This window comes from Eurosta solidaginis, chromosome 1 (genome assembly GCF_040869045.1).
Source record: "Eurosta solidaginis isolate ZX-2024a chromosome 1, ASM4086904v1, whole genome shotgun sequence".
Taxonomy (NCBI): domain Eukaryota; kingdom Metazoa; phylum Arthropoda; class Insecta; order Diptera; family Tephritidae; genus Eurosta; species Eurosta solidaginis.
The window spans coordinates 338,397,690-338,416,666 of record NC_090319.1 but is presented as its reverse complement, the minus strand read 5'-3'; the positions used below and the strand labels follow the sequence as shown (position 1 = coordinate 338,416,666).

At 35.6% G+C, this 18,977-nt stretch overlaps 2 protein-coding genes across 12 annotated transcripts in view; both read right to left on the bottom strand.

The window, feature by feature from the left end:
* Positions 1–2,883, bottom strand: part of LOC137237936 (uncharacterized) — a 49,033-nt gene extending 46,150 nt beyond the window's left edge. For all 3 annotated transcript variants that reach the window (XM_067762322.1, XM_067762323.1, XM_067762324.1), the window contains exon 1: positions 2,336–2,883. The gene's annotated coding sequence lies outside the window, so the exon portion shown is untranslated. The remainder of the gene's footprint in view (positions 1–2,335) is intronic.
* LOC137237929 (uncharacterized) overlaps positions 1–18,977 on the bottom strand; it is a 636,630-nt gene that overhangs the window by 203,503 nt on the left and 414,150 nt on the right. For 8 of the 9 annotated variants that reach the window (XR_010949057.1, XR_010949056.1, XR_010949055.1 and 5 more), the window contains one exon: positions 15,642–16,988. Coding sequence is in view for 6 of the 9 variants with exons in the window: in XM_067762311.1 (XP_067618412.1) it covers positions 15,642–16,980 (1,339 nt within the window). In the remaining 3 variants the exon portion in view is untranslated. Of the gene's footprint in view, positions 1–15,641; positions 17,027–18,977 lie in introns of all 9 variants that reach the window. The other variant, XM_067762310.1, reaches the window with a different exon arrangement.

Genomic DNA, 18,977 nt, shown 5'->3' with positions numbered 1-18,977 from the left:
TGGACCATGACAGCAGCAGATGAAGCGGCTTTGGGAGTATTCGAGAGAAAAGTTCTTCGAAAAATGTATGGACCTCTACGCGTTGGTGATGGCGAGTACCGAAGAAGATTTAATGATGAGCTGTACGAGCTATACGCAGACATCAACATAGTCCAGCGAATTAAAACGCAGTGGCTGCGCTGGCTAGGCCACGTTATGCGAATGAAAGATGATGCTTCGGCCAAGAAAGTGTTTCTGTTGGAACCCGCGATGAATGATTGCCAAAGTCATTATAATGAGGAATGTGCAAACAAAGATCAAGTCTTCTCGTTTCTCCCAACTCAGTGAAAGTCTTCCAGTCCCCTGCTGGCAAATATCGGTGTTATTAAAAAAATTTCGAAATTTTTTGCATATATGAAGAAAGGACATCGAATAGCTAGGCCCATGTATGCTAATGGACGAAGTCTTGAAAAGAAACGGCTAACATAGGCGGTTAGGATCCAGTTAATGATGTTGATAGTAAAAAAAACTCTGCCCGCCTCTAACACCAGCATCTCTGAGGTACAATACCGTTGAAACTGCAAGTTTCCCTGGACTTCCGTTAAACAGATTTTACAGCAATTTAATGAGTGGTCACGCGTATTGAATGGGGAAAACACTGCTAACAATTTTTTTTCAATAAAAATGTTTCAATTAGTAAAAAAATCAACTACCACAAAACAATTAGTCCTTAGTGACATCAACATTGCCAAGCGAATTAAAATACAGCGGCTGCACTGGTAAGGGCATATCATGCGAATTAAAGACGATGCTCCAGCAAGAAGGCAGTCTTTCCTGACGCTCCTTTAAAAACAGAGGCAGATGGCGGTCCCCACTTCATTGCAAGGGCCAGTCGGAAAACAATTTCAATTCCCTTTGTATTATCAATTGGCGCCAGTTAGCTCAATGAAGAAGGGGCTGGTGTGACTTATTGTGCGGCCAACACCATTTAAAACTTCTTTGGTCACGACTGCTGCCTTTCGCTGAAAAGCACTACAATGATCTTGCAGCTTGTGTAGGATTTGCTTACTTCCGGTTCAGCGCAGTATACGGCGAACTCTACTGCTTACATTACTATGGAACAATGTGTCCGTGTATCGCCTCTTTTGCCATTTGTGTCTTCTTGCGTCAACTTTCCACTTACATTGTAGCTCTAAGTGCCTCATCGAAGCGTAAGTATGGGAAGACCTTGTTTGTTTTTCCAGTATTTTATGTCGTTTTACTACCATGACAGTGGTTAAGCGCCAATTAGGTAAACAAGTAAGGAATTCTTAGTGCACTATGCCCAACTCTGGTTTCTAGGTGTTTGCGTGTCTGCGTAAAGCTCTCTCAACTTCCTTATAAGGCATTATCTTTTCGCCAAAAGAGAACTATACTTTTCAAGCTAGCAAGAGGGAGCCTCTCCCGATACTGACAATGCTTCGAACACAGAAAATACACAGTCATCTGGTCCCCCGCAAAACATAAATGGCACTTACTAGACACAACTTAACGTCGGCTTAGTATTAGGTAATAAGTGCAAACTTTAAATTCCGTTTATTTGTTTGAAATTTAAATTTTATATGCAATTTTAGGACCGGTGTTTCAGATTGAGTTTAAACTTCAGTTAAAGTTGACTAGAGTTTGACCTTGGCACTTTGTTCGATAACTTAACATTTTTTACTTATCTCAGCGTAAGCGGACAACCTGGCACTCTAAATTTTAGCTGGAGTCTAAACTCGGACTGTTTGATTTTAAATTCAATTGAATATTTTAAGGAAGCTTGTGATCTCTGTACAAATTTTCAAAAGGCAATCCATGCAAAACTTCAATTTATTCGTTAACGACTATGAAAAGTCGGTAGAATTAATGATATAGCACAGATTTCGAGGACGCTGTACCTTGACAAACTTTCTAAAAACGAACAATATCTTTTCTATGAATTGGGATTAGGAACAACGAATATTATCCGGTTCTTATAAAATACCCAGTTCAGAGAAAAGTACTCGGTTCTTTGAAAGTACCCGGTCGCTAAAAAGTACTTGGTTTTTAAAAAGTTCTCGGTTCTTTCTTTTCTTGTGTTCTGTGGAAATTTATATCTAGGTTATTTCTTAAGGCATGGATTGACTATATTGCAAATAAGTACTTGCGAGTCCTTTGAAGAGATAGCAAAAAACAAAACAGTTTTAGTGTACCGAAAAACACATTTTTATAAATATTTTTTATTTTTTTTTTCTAATAAACAAAAAATAATTTAGCACATAACCGCGAAGCAAAAACAGCAAAGTGATTTATTTTGTAGCCGGCGGCTTTTAACGCGAAAAATTTTCAAAATTACCGATAAGTCAAAATAATTGAGGATCTTCAATGACTGGGCACACAATTATTTCTTTTGATTTTGATGGGCAAACGAATTGTAAATCAATGCACAATTATTTGATTAAAATCAATGCAACAAGAGCAACGCAATTTCAGGCAAGAAGCGGCAAAGCGTCAATAATACGATAAAAGAGTTCGTCTCAAATGTTATCAACCGGATAGATAGCCGGAAAGCGCGTTATCCGTAAAAAAGAGAAGCGCGAAGTATAGCGGAAACGAAAAAAAGCGTGTAGAAGATTTTGAAGGTGAACAAGAAATCCACAAAGCCTTTGTATGTTCGTATTAACGTTTTCTTTGAATAAAGAAAAGTCGTAGCACGATGTCACGTTAACTTTACGCTAACACAAAATTCGTAACAGTGAAAGCGATGGTGGTTTTGGCGGCGATAGCAATATCTTGTTTCTATAGCGGCGCGGGAGCGAAATTTTTTTTGCACGGCTAACTTGCGGGCGATTTATGGTGATAAGAATTTTTAGTTAATGATTTCAAAGCAGCTTTTGTGCACGGCCAACGCGAATCGACTGATATGTCAAAAAGAAAATCGGCATGAAAAGCCCAACAAAATATTAACAGCAAAAAGCTGACGTAATTCCAGTGAAAAGCTACCATTTTCCATGCGCTCAGCAGCAGTAGGCAGAATGAGCGAGTATGCATAGTTTGAGAAAATGGAGAATGTAAAGTGTGAAAAATGAGTAAAGGTCAGCGTATTTTGTGAGAGCATTTGAGAAGATTTGTATGTGAGTATGGATGCCCTTACAAAGGTGTCTGATTTATGATTTTGTTATCAGTGCTGCTGGACTCCTCATTTTACTGAGGTGATTGATTCGCAATTTTTCTGAGCAAATGCTGCAACTACTCAACAAGAGAGCGGAAATTTGTTTATTTCCTTTTAAATACTTTTTGTAGTAGTTGTATCGTTGCGGAATAAAAACCTCAAGTGGGATCTAAAAATAATAACAAACAATAACAGCCAAAGTCGGGTACTTGACGCGTGACTTAGGCGGTTATCGCTTAGATCCATATAACTATTTTTACATTCTCAAGCCATATTACATATATGACCCAAGGACATAAAAGAATCCATTGCGAAAGTTTGGTTCAAGACCCGGGAAAATCAACAGCAAAATCTTTAGAAAAAATAATTTCAATTTGAAAAAAAAAATTCATCGAAGTCGCCCCTCGGCAGTGGTTTGGGAAATACTTCGAGTGTATTTCTGCTATGGAGAAAATAAGTACCACGACGGATATTGTAAGAAAAACTCGGGCTACATCTTCTCGGAGGTAGATTGCACCTTACATTAATTTTTTGTTTTAATTTAATGTAACGATCTAACGAAATTGTAATTCTTATTGTTTTAATCGCTAAAACACTCCCTTTGCAAGATGTCAAAATGGGACAGGAGCTGAATATGAGCCATCAAGAAGGAAAGATTTAGACAAAAGCGCGAGGCTGTAAAATTTCTGAGATTATGCACAAAGCCTACGACATTAGATACACACATTTGCTCATATCTCTAAAGAGACAAGACCAAGGTTCGCGATCGGCATACTAATTGCACACATCATTCTGGCGCTACATTCCGCCGTCATTCTTTTTTGGGATAGATGACCTTTTTTTTCTTAACCACATCGTTGAACTTCTATCTTGCCAAAATTTTCCCATGTAGTTCAAGCTATGATTGCTATATGCAATTCAATTTCATTTCTCTTGTTAACATGGCAGCTAGTAGTTCTGTGACAGCCGAGCGTTTAAGCTGTCTGATCAGATTGGTAATAGTAAAAGACTTCGTTTATTTACACGTTTACAAGTCACTTATCGTACCGTCTTGTTTTATTGTGCAGAAGCGTGAACCATGACAGCATCAGATGAAGCGGCTCTGGGAGTGTTCGAGAAAAAAGTTCTTCGAAAGATTTATGGACCTCTACGTATTGGCGATGGTGAGTACCGAAGAAGATTTAACGATGATATGTACGAGCTCTACGCAGACATCAACATAGTCCAGCGAATCAAAATGCAGCGGCTGCGCTGGCTAGGCCATGTTATGCGAATGAAAGCTGACGCTCCAGCCAAGAAAGAATTTCTATCGGAACCCGGCTCTGGAAGGAAAGGTAGAGGGTGGCCCCCACTCCGCTGGAAGGACCAGGTGGAAAACGATTTAGGCTCCCTTGGTGTGACTAATTGGCGCCGCTTAGCAAAGAAAAGAGGCGACTGGCGCGCCTTGTTAGACGGCCATAACCGTTTAAACGGTGAAACGCCAGTTATGTAAGTAAGTAAGATCAGAGAGGGGTCGGTGCTTTTAAGGCTGCGATAGACTGCAGAGTTTATACTATAACTGTTGGGTAATTTTATATTTATCCTAATAGTCCGGTGGCTATCAAATCACTAAGCTCTAACAACGTCAGATTGAGAATTGCTAGGAATTATGTGACCTCACTCGCAGTGGCCTCAAACTGCCTTTTGAAAAAATTATCAGTTACTGATTCCACGCTCTGGGCGGAAATATGATAATTCACTACAGTTCATCTAACCATGATATCTGAAGAACAAATAGGACGGTGCCTTATAGGAGTCCATGGAAAGTATCTTAATATCCTCAAAAGTGGCAATTGTAAAAGTTGACGACGATATGAAACGAGGCAACTGCCCAGTCCGAAGACCGATTTGTACCCTATCGGCACCGCACTAAACGATAACGGCAAGCCAATATCAATTATAGTGAACTAGCTTAGCGGTCTAAAAATTGAAGATGAACGCGTGATATTGGTACCCAAGTGGTGCACGCTGTCACTTATAAGCTAATGTCGATAAGCGATATCCGTAAAGCCTTTAAAACTAGATAGGCTAAGAGAAGTTATGTGTGGCCTTTTTAATTGTGTGTAGATCGAAATATCAAATCAGCTCTGGCTTCAGTATCGTTCTATATTCTCCTCATACGCGCCCCACAGGTCTATTGTTAACTAGACGTAGCTCACAATAACGCTCATATACTTCGCACTTGCTTTGATTATCTTTTCATGCTGAAACTTGGTCGAACAGATGATCGTCGGCGATTTCAATCAACCTCAAGCGCTTGGAAGTGCTCCGAAGTTCAATTTTCCGACTGAAAGCCCAAAGCGTCTTTTCTTGCCCACTCTAGGGTTAAAGTCACCAATCATGATTTTGATATCATGTCATGTCGGAGGCAGTCCTTTCGAGGTTATAAAAAAAAAGTCGTTATACCTGTCGGATGTCACCTCTGCCCGAGTGTAGATGCAGATAAACTTTATGCCGCAGAAACTGGCTTTGATGCTGATCGCTGCAATACATTTGTTTGCGTTCGTGTCCTGCGCTCGCGAGGTCAAGCCTCAAGATAATGGCGGCAGAGTTGCCAGATCTCTAGACATCAATTAAGCTAGAGCAAAGACAACTTCTAGTATTTACCAATTTGCCAATTGCCTAATTAGGGTATTTTTCGTTTGGCCGTCAAACAGGTTTAAGTAACACAATTGACACATTCAGTCTATGTGAGATCTTTCTTGAACGGCCAATTCAACCTAACCTAGACATAATCCAAATATTTCTAACTTTATAATTCCGGCGGATAAAAACAAGATTTTTTGGCAAGTGTCCCCAATATATGTACATACATGATTACATAGACAATATTTTAACCACAATTAACTAATGAATAATTGCATTGGTAAACACTCTCTGAACTGTGTGCTGTTCATGCGCTCTCAACACCTCATTCTAAAAGGCTTTATAAAGCTTTCTAGCTATTGATAAGTGTACATTGAGAGTTTAAGCATTTCACATATCTATACATATTTAACTCTTTGTATATACAGAATCATCATTATGGTAAATCATTTTCCGAATACCATAAATACCAAACACTACTTTCCAGCACTTCATTGTGTATGTATGTAAGTACTCATGTGCAGGGTTACACACTGCGTATGAGTATCTCATTTGTGAAGTATGTTGGCCACTTTGTCCAATGTTCGTGCTGGTTTATGAGTATTTGTTTTTGTTAAAGTGTTGGCGCTAATTCTTAACTTGAAAGTTACCGAAAGTAAAAGTGCTGAATTGAATTTATGTGATTGAAGGCAGGTTCAATAGATAGAAATGAAGGTATGATGTCTTCATTGTGCTAAACTCCTTACAGTTCTTATCACAATGTGTGAATGTGTATAATTGTGCTATGTAATTAGTCATAAATACAGCAAATATTGTCTTTGCAAAAAAAAAAAAAAAAAAAAAACAATTCTGTATAAGCGGATGCCTTGGTTTGTTGGTAAGTGAGTCAAGTTCCCATAATTATAATGACCAGAGTCGAGTGCACAACAACTAATCTGAGGACGTAGGTATGCCCGAACATCCAGAGGCTTTGCCGGATAATATTCCAATTACATCTAGTCTTATTAAGCCAGTGCTGACTGAAATTACCCCCGATTAGCGCTAGGGTTCGAGTTTTCGCCACTTTTGCTCTATCAAAAGCTCATTAACGCCAAGCGTAAAGCGATAAACTAATTTTCTTGTAATGTACGATGGCCGTACGCATATTAAAAAAGACAAGGACTCGTCACTACCAAACCTAACTATACTCGATGTGAGATATTATTGCTGGCGCATAAGAACGAAGGGCTGCGTTTTGCAAAAGTTTCATTTGACTTGAAAACAGTTTGATTTGATTTGAAAAAAGTTTCATGCGATTTGAAAAAAATTACGTTTCATTTGAAACAAGTTTCATTTGATTGGAAGATTAAATTTAAAAAAAAAGTTTCATTTGATTTGATAAAAGTTTATTCTGATTGGAAAATAGTTTCAATTGATACGAACAAAGTTTCATTTGTTTTGAAAATTTTCATTTGATTTGAAAAAATTTCATTTGATTTGGAAAAAGTTTAATTTAATTTGAAAAAAGTTTCATCTGATTTGAAAACATTCTCTTTTGACTTCAAAAAATTTTAATTTGACTTTCGAAATCGTCTAATCGGTTTAAAAATAGTTCTATTTGATTTGAAAAAAATTGTATTTGATTGGAAAATTGTGTCATTGGAAATGAAAAAAGTTTCATTTGATTTAAAATAAGTTGTATTTAATTTGAAAATAGTTTTATTTGAGAAATCAGTAGTTTTATTTGAATTAAATTTAGAAAACAAAAATTCAGAAACACATTTTTTTAAGAAAACATTATTCCGAACCCTTTTTACAGAAATTCAAATTTCAGAAATCAAATTTAAGTAGTCAAAATTCAGAAGTCAAATTTCAGAAGGCAAAATTGAGAAAGTAATCAGACGACAGAAAAAAGATTATGTTTCTCTCGTTTATTTATTTGGAAGATATTTTGTACATATAAAGAGTAAGTAGCACAATCTGAAATTTTTAATTGTGCGCAATGGCAAGCATGTAATTAATTAAGGCTGCGTGCGGGTTTGCCTAAATTGCTACCTAAATACACAAAAATCCTAAATCACTGATCACTGCAAACTGTCGGCAAGCAGTGCAAAAGGAAAAATTTTGAATTTTTTTTAGCATACTTTTCAACCTAAATTGAAATGTCAAACTTGAACAAAAAAATAGAAATTGATTTTAATTTTTATTTTTTGCCAAATTTATGCAAACGGGAAAAATGTAAAATTTTCTTATCATTTTACTAGCATAAAAAATAATTTAGGTTGTCAATTTAACTCGCACAGTTCCTACAGATTTTTAACTAAATTATTGCAGAGCTTGAAAGTTTCACTGGAATATTAGTTTAGGTACTTGAAATTTGGGCGAACTCGCACCCAGCCTAAATCGTTTTCGCGTTTATATTTTTCAAATGAATTTACAGGGATTCAAGCGGTTGATAAGAGCAATACTAGCTGCAAAGGTTCCGCAACCCAATTGTCAACCTTACCTACGCGAGGGGAATCCTATTACAAATATGAATGTATCATACACATATTTAGCATGCAAGGCTCTGGCGACCCCAAGTTCCTCATGGTATCAGGGGGTGTCATGGCGGTATGGTCTAGAAGGTTTAATGTGGTCATATTAATCGTTCTCGAGATAGTGGGGATAGTAACTTAATGGTGATTTGTTACCGGAACGTACAAATCTATATCCGGCAAAGGACCATCAACATCTATAATACTCCCCAAAGCCTTCGGGGATTGTATTTATCGTTAATACAGCAGCAACAACAAATGAATTTACAATATTAAACAAACGCTGGCCGGGGTATTTTTATTTTGTTAGGGTGTGTCCCAAACGCACTTCGAATGACGTTGTGCCACCCTTCGATAGAATTATTTGTTCGGGCTTAACACAATTTGGTGCTATTTTAAATAGTACATCCAAAAGTCGATTGGATATAACGCCTTCTTTCGAGGTTGTTGTGTTCAGGAAGTAACCAGACGGCTGAAAAAAAAATTCAGAAGTTAAATTTCTTAAGTCAAAATTCAGAAAGTAATCAGAGAGCAAAAAAAATATTAATATTTGCGCAAAATTTAATGTTTTTGCTCTCTGATTACTTTCTGAATTTTGACTTCTGAAATTTGACTTCTGAATTTTGACTCTGAATTTTGACTTCTGACTTTTGACTTCTGAATTTTGATTTCTAAATTTTTGTCTCTGAATTTTGGCTTTCTGAAAAAAGAGTTCTAATGTGTTTCTGAAGTTTGTTTTTATGAATTTATGGGGGGGAACCTCGAAAGTGACATGTTTCCTTGGCACGAATTACAAACATCTGAGATTAGTTATTAACTTATCAAAGCAGATATACAAAGGACAGTTTGTATATCAAAGTAAATTTTGTTTTAATAAAGTGTTGGATTGGATGACATTGGTAATCCATTGGACAAATACATATGTATCCGTTAGAGTGTTTCGTTTAAGACAGTTGTTTTTTCTCACTCATTAGCTTTAAACATAACATCTTAGAGTAGCGTTTTTAGTCGTGTATCGCTTATCTGGTTATAGTAGCAATGTTGGATAGGTTAAGGGAAGTTTTTTGAGGCGTGACCAAGGGTCATCTACTCAAAAAGGTGTTCTGCACAGAAATACTGTGGATCGCGTAGCCGGTGGTAAATGGTAAGTGATGCTGTGCAGAGGTCTCTAAAATAATAAAACAATAGCGAATATGTGTATCTTTTGTGTCATAGTTTACATGTTATCGGGTTTTTTCGAGATTTGGTCCTATCAGGATTGTGTTTTCTGGGATTTTGTATGTCGGGATTATGTTATACACTCGTGGTACACAATAAACAAAAAAGTAAATTAATAAAAATAATGACCCGTTTTGGACTGACTTCGAAGTGTTCTTTGGTGGAAATCATCACCAAATTGTTTAAATTTATATTTTTTTTCTTCATATATTAAACGAAGGAAAATTAGAGCCAATGCTAATTGATAATTCAGCATACTTTTAAGGGCTAAAACTTAAATTTAATACTAAAAGTCAGAAATCTTATTGATTTTATGGTAATAAGTAAATTGGAACTTGATTAAATAGATTACTAGATGGCTATACATTTTTGAAAATTTCTTTTTAAAGAAGAGATTATTTCTACATAGCAAAATAAGTAGTTTTTATGGACACATTAAACGTAAATAATTTGAAATAATTTTTGACAAAAGAGTGCGAAAAAATAATGTCTCAAACGTAGCACCATAATGTACTTACTAAACTTTAAAAGGTCGCTCTGAAGATTGGAAATCGTTTAAACTCTTTATATAAAAACACAAAGAAAGAGAAACTTCCTGTGCGGAGAGAAAATGGCTTTCCAAAAACCAAAGCTCAAAAAGCTTAACAACTTGCTAATGTTAAAAAATTAGTGATAAGAGCAGCAAAGCTTACAAAAACAAAATTTCGAAATAGAAAAATAATCTTTTGTGAGTGCACGTAATTGTTTTCTATATTGCGATAACTTGGTATGGTGTTGATATTTTGTTGTAAAATTTCAAACTCATAATTTAAATTACAAAGGGACGCATTTATTAAATTTGAGCTGAAGATTAAACCGAAAACGAAGTCATTTTGTAAATTACAAATGGGGTTGCAGCTAACCAGGAACCGAAAGTATAGAACAATATTGCACGGTGCGTTATTTTATTGTGTGTATGCTGTTTGTGGTATTATGGCCATTGTAGTGATTGAATTTCAATCATTGTCACCACTAAAGTAGGCTCCTTGTCGATAGCGATAGGCGAACTTCATAGCGCCCGACTACTTATATGGCAGAACAGTTTAGGAACGGCTTCTACGCCGTACCGGCTTACAGAGGGACGGCGAAATGTCGGTGAACAAGCACTGCCATATATAAAATGTATTTTTCGAGACAAGCACGCAAAGAACGCTTTTGAAATAATAATAAAAAAAAAAACTATTTCACTCTTCTGGAAATGCCAGCCTTGAATCGGCTTCTACTTCTTGTCGCAATAATGAGACTTCCCAAGGTTTTTTATCGATGGTTAATGGTACTCGCCTGCTAAATAAGCAGCATTCCTCATAGGAAAATGAAGTTGACAATAGGGTGGGATAAGCTATAAATTGCGCTGGCAACCTCGTGAAAATGTTACTCTACTCAGCGCCTTGAATTGAATTGAATCGGCGTCATCGGCACGCATTAACATATTCCTTTAAAATAGCATCAACCCCTGTTAAATTTTATGTAATAAAGGAATATGTTTCTTTTGAAAAAGGAACAATTCCCTCATACGATATGATTACAGCGTACAAACGTATAAGAAATTTTGTGTATGTCATCGCGATATGCCATACTGAAACTTTGACATTTGAGCAATGATCCAATGTCAGCGTCAAATCGCACTTGACAGGTTGTGTCGTTATCATTTGAGCGCTTAAGAAAGAGAAGCTCTTAATATTTTCATTTTACCTAAAGGTATTAAAGGAATCATTTAATCAGTGTCATTCTATAGAAGTCTTCTACTCGCTTTCTTGCTAACACCAGCTTGTGGAAGGAACAATAAGATGTTAAATCTCTCATGAATTAATAAACATATATACACAGTGTAGCACCAGGTGGGGCACTCTCCCCTCTGCTTTAAATTATGATATACCAGCAAAATTCAACATAAGTTGGGTTAAAACTGTAAGGTGCGCTGTTGATGCGTTGATATTGCAGGGAACGTTACTTACTTACTAAATAGATAGGCTTAGCCCGTACGAAATAAAATAAATAAATTAACAAGTATGGAGTTGCATTGTATTGTATTGTATTGTATATTTTTTATTTTCTTATAAATACGTACAATTTTCCAAGTAGTACAATATAAAAAAAATATAACAAAATAAGAAAATAGTTAATGACATTAAATGCTAATTATAAAAGCAGTGGAAATGTCATTTCATTTCAGTATAATTATAAATGCTTGTGGGGCGCATAATAATCATAAGATATAATTGCTACAATCCCTAGTTAAAGTAAAGACCAGAGAATAACTATTTTAAATTAAAAAAAATACTATATTAAATAAAAAGAAATACTATAAATGACAAAGTACTTACATATAAAGCTAAAAACTTCATATATATTACATAACGGAATTTATATGATGGGTCGCAACAAAATTTCTACACCCCCATGATTGAAACCAAGTAGCCACCGTTTCACTTCCCTCATAAACTTAGAAAGTTTTCTAATAAGTTGTATTACAGCAGATAATTTATTATACAGTTTACATGACACGATTGTGTAAAAGTTATGGAAAAGCGTGGTCCGAAAACGAGGAATTTTTACACTTTATAACGGTCTACTTCTTAGGCTGTAAGGGTTATATATCGGGCTTTGTGAATACCCAATCCTTATAAAAAAAATTTACAAAACTTTGTAATAGTACAAGTGTTGGATGGGAAGTATGTTAAATTTTTTGAAAAGGTCCATAGAGTGTGATAGACGGTCTGCGTTACACATTCTTCGGATAAAGCATTTCTGTAGGGTTAAAAGCGCATTTAACTTAATAGCATACGCTCCACCCCAGCAACTCATTCCATATTGTAATTTTGAGTGGACTAGTCCATTATATATTAATGCTAACACTCGATTTGGGCACAGCTTTTTAAGGTTAAAGAAGGAACGAACCGCTGACAACATGTACGATTTCAAAGCAAAAATATGTGATGACCAACTTAGGTCTTGGTCCAATATAACTCCTAAATATTTAGAATTAGGGACCACATCAATTTTAAAGCAATTACTGTCACAACTTATTGTCTAGTCAAAGGTGTTGGCGGAGTTTTGAAGAGTACAATTACTTGGACACATACGAAAGGGCATACAGTTAGAGCCGTGAAAGAAAATATAGTTTCTAGGTAACTCCTTTCCGCATTGTGTAAAATACATCAACTTTGTCTTGTTGCTTACCACGAGTTTGTGGGTAGCAAACCAAGACCTCAGCATAAAGACATAGTGATTGATATCAGCAAAAAGATTGAATTCATTTATATTAGAAACAAAATAGTTCCAAGAATCGAGCCTTGTGGTACCCCTAAGGTAATAGATCTGGGTTCACTTTGAATATTTACGACTTTAGCTTTCTGAATTCTATTCGTTAAGTATGACTTAAACCAACTAAAAACGTTGCCACGAAAACCAGCGGAACTAAGATTACTCAGTAGAATATTATGGTCCAACATATCAAATGCTTTAGTAATATCTACAAACAAACTAGCGCAACACATTTTTTCATCAATCGCCTTATGTATAAAGGAAGAAAAGTCTAAAAGAACATCTTCAGTTGAGAGCCCTGACATAAAACGAAATTGCTTGGGAATAAAAAATTTAATTTTGTTGAGATAAGTTAACACCCTAGCCTTAACTGCCTTTTCAAAGATTTTTGAGATTGAGGATAGCAAGGAGATAGGCCTGTAATTATTCTTGTCTTTTTTATCTCCCTTTTTGAACAGCGGTATCACGGTAGCACATTTTAAATCTTCTGGAAAAACTCCGGAGGTTATACTCAAATTAAATATATGCTTTAAAATATTAACGATATTAAAAGCTATGCATTTTAAGGTCCTATTTGAAATATTGTCACTGCCACTTGAATCAGACATGCTCAAAGTTTGAATTAATGTAAGAATTTCTGAACATGTAATTGGGTCAAAGAAAAAACTATTACTGGGAGTTCTGAATTCTGTGATGTTTCGATTTTAACGGCACATTCAGATATTTGGATTCTTCATTGTATTAGAAGCTGCTCCTACATTTACAAAAAAGTTATTAAGTTCATTAGCTACTACCAGAATCTCAGATGCATCCACGCCATCCACACTTAACACAAGCTAGTCGGACCTTTTCTTATAGTTTCGGTTCATTATTCTATTTACAGCTGCCCATTCTTTTTTCGTGTTACCTTGTGCTGATGGAAAGAGATTTTGATAATATTTTTCCAGAGTTGAACTTATTTCTTTATTAAGATTATATGTCAACCGGCGGACACGGTTTCTCAGCCTAGTATTGGCCGGATCTCTTTTGCACATTTTGCGTATGAAAAGAGACCATCACTGACACTGACTGAAATTTTCCGAAATCAAAAATACTTAAACTTTTTGTTCCGAGTCCAATTCAATATCTCTTTCATTCCAAAATTTCATTAAATGGAAACAGAGATTTTATTTGCTATTTTTTGCTTCTGTAAAATTCCAAATTTGTTGGTTAGCGCCTTTGTGAATTAAGCTAACGATATATTTTTATATCAGCGTGCTTTGCAAACAGAGTATATTAACTTTGATTGGATAACGGTTGGTTCTACAGGTATAAAGGAATCGAGATAGATATAGACTTCCATATATCAAAATCATCAGTATCGAAAAAAAATTTGATTGAGCCATATCCGTCCGTCTGTCCGTTAACACGATAACTTCAGAAACATTGAGATATCTTCACCAAATTTGGTACACGAGCTTATCTGGACCCAGAATAGATTGGTATTGAAAATGAGCGAAACCGGATGATAGTCACGCCCACTTTTTATATATATAACATTTTGAAAACATAAAAAACCTGAGTATTTAATAAATGATACACATAGAATGTTGAAATTTGACATGTGGACTCATATTGAGACTCTTGATAAAAATTTTAAAATGGGCGTGGCACCACTCACTTGTGATAAAATCAATTTTACAAATAGTATTAATCATAAATCAAAAATCGCTAAACCTATCGTAACAAAATTCGGCAGAGAGTTTGCCTTTACTATAAAGAATACTTTGAAGAAAAATTAACGAAATTGGTCAAGGACCACGCCCACTTTTGTAAAAAAGATTTTTAAAAGGGTCGTGGACGAATAAAATAAGCTATATCTTTGCAAAAACGAGCTTTATATCAATGGTATTTTATTTCCCAAGTGGATTTATAACAATAAACAAGAAAACCTTCAAATTTTAAATACGGGCGTGGCACCGCCCCTTTTATGACTAAGCAATTTTCTATGTTTCTATGGAGCCATAACTCGAGGAAAAATTTTTTCATAATAGAACCATATATATGGCATGACATTAGCAATATTCATTTGATTTGATATCCAAGTGAAGCACCTCAATTTTAGTTTTTGATTTTTTGTAATATGGATGTAGATATTAATGGAATCAACTATTACATGCCTTTTTGGTATCTACAATCCACATAGATATTTGATGTTGGTAGAACCGTAGCACAGAGGTTCATGTCTTCACTATGAAGCACAGCTCGTTTTGTGGCGAGTTATTTAACCACTGCCGCGAGTCTTCATTAATTGCCGCTAAATGGGTCTAACTCTCCTTTGCGCGCCTAGCCTAGAGAGTTACAAACAAGCATACATACAAGTGAAGCTAATTTAAGCGTTCTAAAGGATGCATGATTCGGCATGAAAATACTATAGGTATCGCATGGATCCCATACACTTTCACCTAGGAGAATTTTTTTACCCGGAATTTTTTAACACCAAAAAAATTAATAACTATAAAATTGAGTCTTTGAAAGAAAACTAAAAAACGCACAATTTTATGATAAAACACGAGCTGGGATTTATTTCAAAGACGCCACATCCCAAAATATATTCAATGCAGTATTAGCCGAGAAATGAAGAATTTCAAAAAATTCGGTATCAGATCTGTCTTCAGGCAAGTTCTGAAATTGAAATTGACAAGCAAAATGGAGCAATAAGCCACTCATACCGCGATATGCTAAGTAAAAAATTGTAGTCAAAATGAGGAAAACTAACTTTTCAATGAAGTTCATATTTATGATATCCCAACTTGCATTTTAGTAAATATCAATTTTATTACACTCACCTGCATAGAATAACGGCAGCATATTGAAGATAATGATGAGCGAGAAAAGAGCACGTGATAACGCCTGTAGGTCAGCCGCAGCAAGCAAAAGTTTCGAACGTACCGAAGAACGTAGAGTTGCCAGATAAGTTGAACACACTGCCATAGGCATGATTGCACACAATGCAGCACAGCTATCATCAAAGTCAGCAACTGCTGTTTCATCAATACAATGTACGCCATCAATGCATCTATTGCAATTATAATAGTTGTTGTTAACGGTAGCAAAGGACTGCATAAAACTTTCTTTGAAATCATTTGATTGAACACTTTCTTGTATTTGCTTTGATTGTGCGCTAACTTTTTCACAAGTTTGAAAAGACCCTGGGGCAATAGTATGCGCATAGCAACAACAACTGCACTCACTTGTTGCAGTATCATGTTGATCCATCTGTTTAGTATCTTTTGGTTGGCAGCATTTGGTTGTATTGTTGTTGTTGTGGATGTACTTTGTTTGTGTAATGTGCGTGTAAGTGATTGCTTGTTTACATCGCTCCTTACAATACTCTGCAGACATTTTACTTGTTCTAATAGATTTATTAGGAAATATGACAGCAGCGTCATGATATAGTTGTTGTTGTTTCTGAGCATTCGATGTTGATTTTGCTCTGAAAAATTCCACTTCGCCTTTACTTGCTGAATGGCATCGCTTTTTGTTATGATTTCGTTGTTTTTGTTTTGGAAGTTGCTTCTCTGTTTTAAACTGTTCACAATCTGCACTTTTACTTCTTCCCTTTCTTGCACTTGCCACAAAGGGTGGCGCATGAACATCATCTTTTTTTGTGAGGCATTCCGAAATTTGTGGCAATGAGAGCTGTGCGTGCATTTCCTTTGCAACAACAATTTGTTTCCATATCGATGAGGGTTTATCAGTAATATCTTGAAGCTTTTGTTGAATTTTTTTGTTAACAATTTTATGTTGCTTCGTTGTTCCGATGAACTTGCTCTTTGAGTTCGATGCGCTTTGGGGCCAAGCGTTGTCGGCGTCTGATGATGACACCGAAGGCACACTATAATGCGATGATAATAATGGCGATAATGATGTTGTTGTTGATGCCTTATTTGATGTGACTGTTGCGCTTGTTTTTGTTGTTGTAACTGATGTTGTTGACAGCTTGCCTGTAAGGTTTTTCCGCTTGTTAACATAGAGACATGTTTCTGTTGTGCCGGAAGTGTATCGCGCGTAGCAATTTTTGGTAATTGTATTTGTTGATGTTGTTGTACGTAGTAATTGTGTAGATTTTGTTTCTGATGTTGTTCTGGTGTTATCGTAGTGTTGTAATATTCGTGCTGAGGCCATGTTGTGCCCTTTTAGCCGACATAACGCAACGAAATGATATTGTCATTAAACCGGAAAGAGAAAGACAAGCAAAGTAGACATTGAATTCAATAAAAACTCATTTCGAAGTGTTTCAGATTCTTAATTAAAAATATTAAAAAACGATAGGGTATAAGTTTACATTCAATTCGTAGCCTCATAATTAAACGAGACTGAAAACATTCAAAAATCAATTATCGATGAAGGATAATATAAACAAGTAAGGAAGGCTAAGTTCGGGTTTATACCGAACATTACATACTCAGCTGAGAGTTTTGGAGACAAATGCTGTAGTTAAATGTTGACATAATTTACTTATGTACTTAAAGGAATTAAATTTTCTGTTAAAATTTGCAATAAAATTAAATTTTTAAAAGTCATCCGATTCTACTAATTTTTATTTAGAACACATATACGAGTAGTAATAGAAGTAACGCTCCTGCCAAATTTCATCATGATATCTTCAACGACTGAAATTACAGCTTGCAAAACTTTTGAATTACCTTTTATTAAAAGTGGGCGGTGCCACGCCCATTGTCCAAAACTTTACTAATTTTCTATTCTGCGTTATAAGGTCAACCCACCTACCAAGCTTTATCGCTTTATCCGTCTTTGGTAATGAATTATCTCACTTTTTCGAGTTTTCGAAATTTTCGATGTCGCAAAAGTGGGCGTGGTTATAGTCCGATTTCGTTCATTTTAAATAGCGATCTGAGATGAGTGCCCAGGAACTTACGTACCAAATTTCATTAAGATACCTCATAATTTACTCAAGTCATCGTGTTCACGGACAGACGGACGGACGGACGCACATGGCTAAATGAATTTCTCTTTTCGCACAGATTATTTTGATATATAGAAGTCTATATCTATCTCGATTAGTTTATGCCGTTACGGGGTACCGTTTCGCGAACAAAATTAGTATACTCTCTGAGCTCTGCTCAGCTGAGTATATATATGTGAGAAGGGAATATGAATAAAATCTACATCTACATTAATACTAATAGACTGAAGTTACTACTTTTGGATTTTGTTAATAGCCTTATAAAAATAAAGTTATTACTGTTATTATTATGTTCACATGAGAAGCGTGACCAAAATTAATCTTAGGTTTCACCATTACAGTGCTGATACCTTCAAATACATTTAAAAATGTCACATGCGCGCTATGATCTTCGAAACTACCAAACTTATTTTAATAAACTTTTGTAGCTACCCCCAATTTGGTACAATTTGTTTAGTAAATGCTATCTTAAGTTTGTGCGTATAATGTAGAATACAGTTAGAAATAAGATTCCACTTTCTGGAAGCTTAAGCTCCCACTTCTGGAAGCTATTACTGCACTACATACCCCAAGGTTTGCTGAAATGCTTTCAAAATGCTTCAGTTATAATCCCAGATAGCACCAAAATTATCTGAGATACATTCTCGAAATACTATGCAGAAGGCCCCAAATGTATCTTCAATCGATATGAATGAAAATGATCCCAGCATAGTTTATCTCCCGGGTTAGCCCGAAAACCATTTCTAGGTGACTCCGAAGTAGCTCCCAGTTCATCACAAAGTTATAAGCTAAACAATAACCAAGCCGATTATGGTATAATCCCGTGACTGCCTCTAAGTACTTTGAATACAATACCAAAACAGTGCTGTAATGATACAATATTATTCCGAAATAAACCCGAAGTGGCAAATTAGGTTTCCGAAATTATCCCTTAAACAAAAATAAAGCTTATTCCCGAAATGTTGGTATCTAAATAATGCTAAAACAATTTTAAATAGTCCCCAAATTATTCAAAGTTACTCCGAAATGTATGTAAAATGGTCCGCGATTCATGCCTGAACTATCCCTCAGAAAAATAACGAAGTTAAGTCTGACCCGAAATAGTCTTAAAATTGTCGAAGAATTATTCCGATGATGGCGAAAATGGCCCCAAATCTAATCTGAGATATTATATAAAAATAACGTAGGCAAGTAG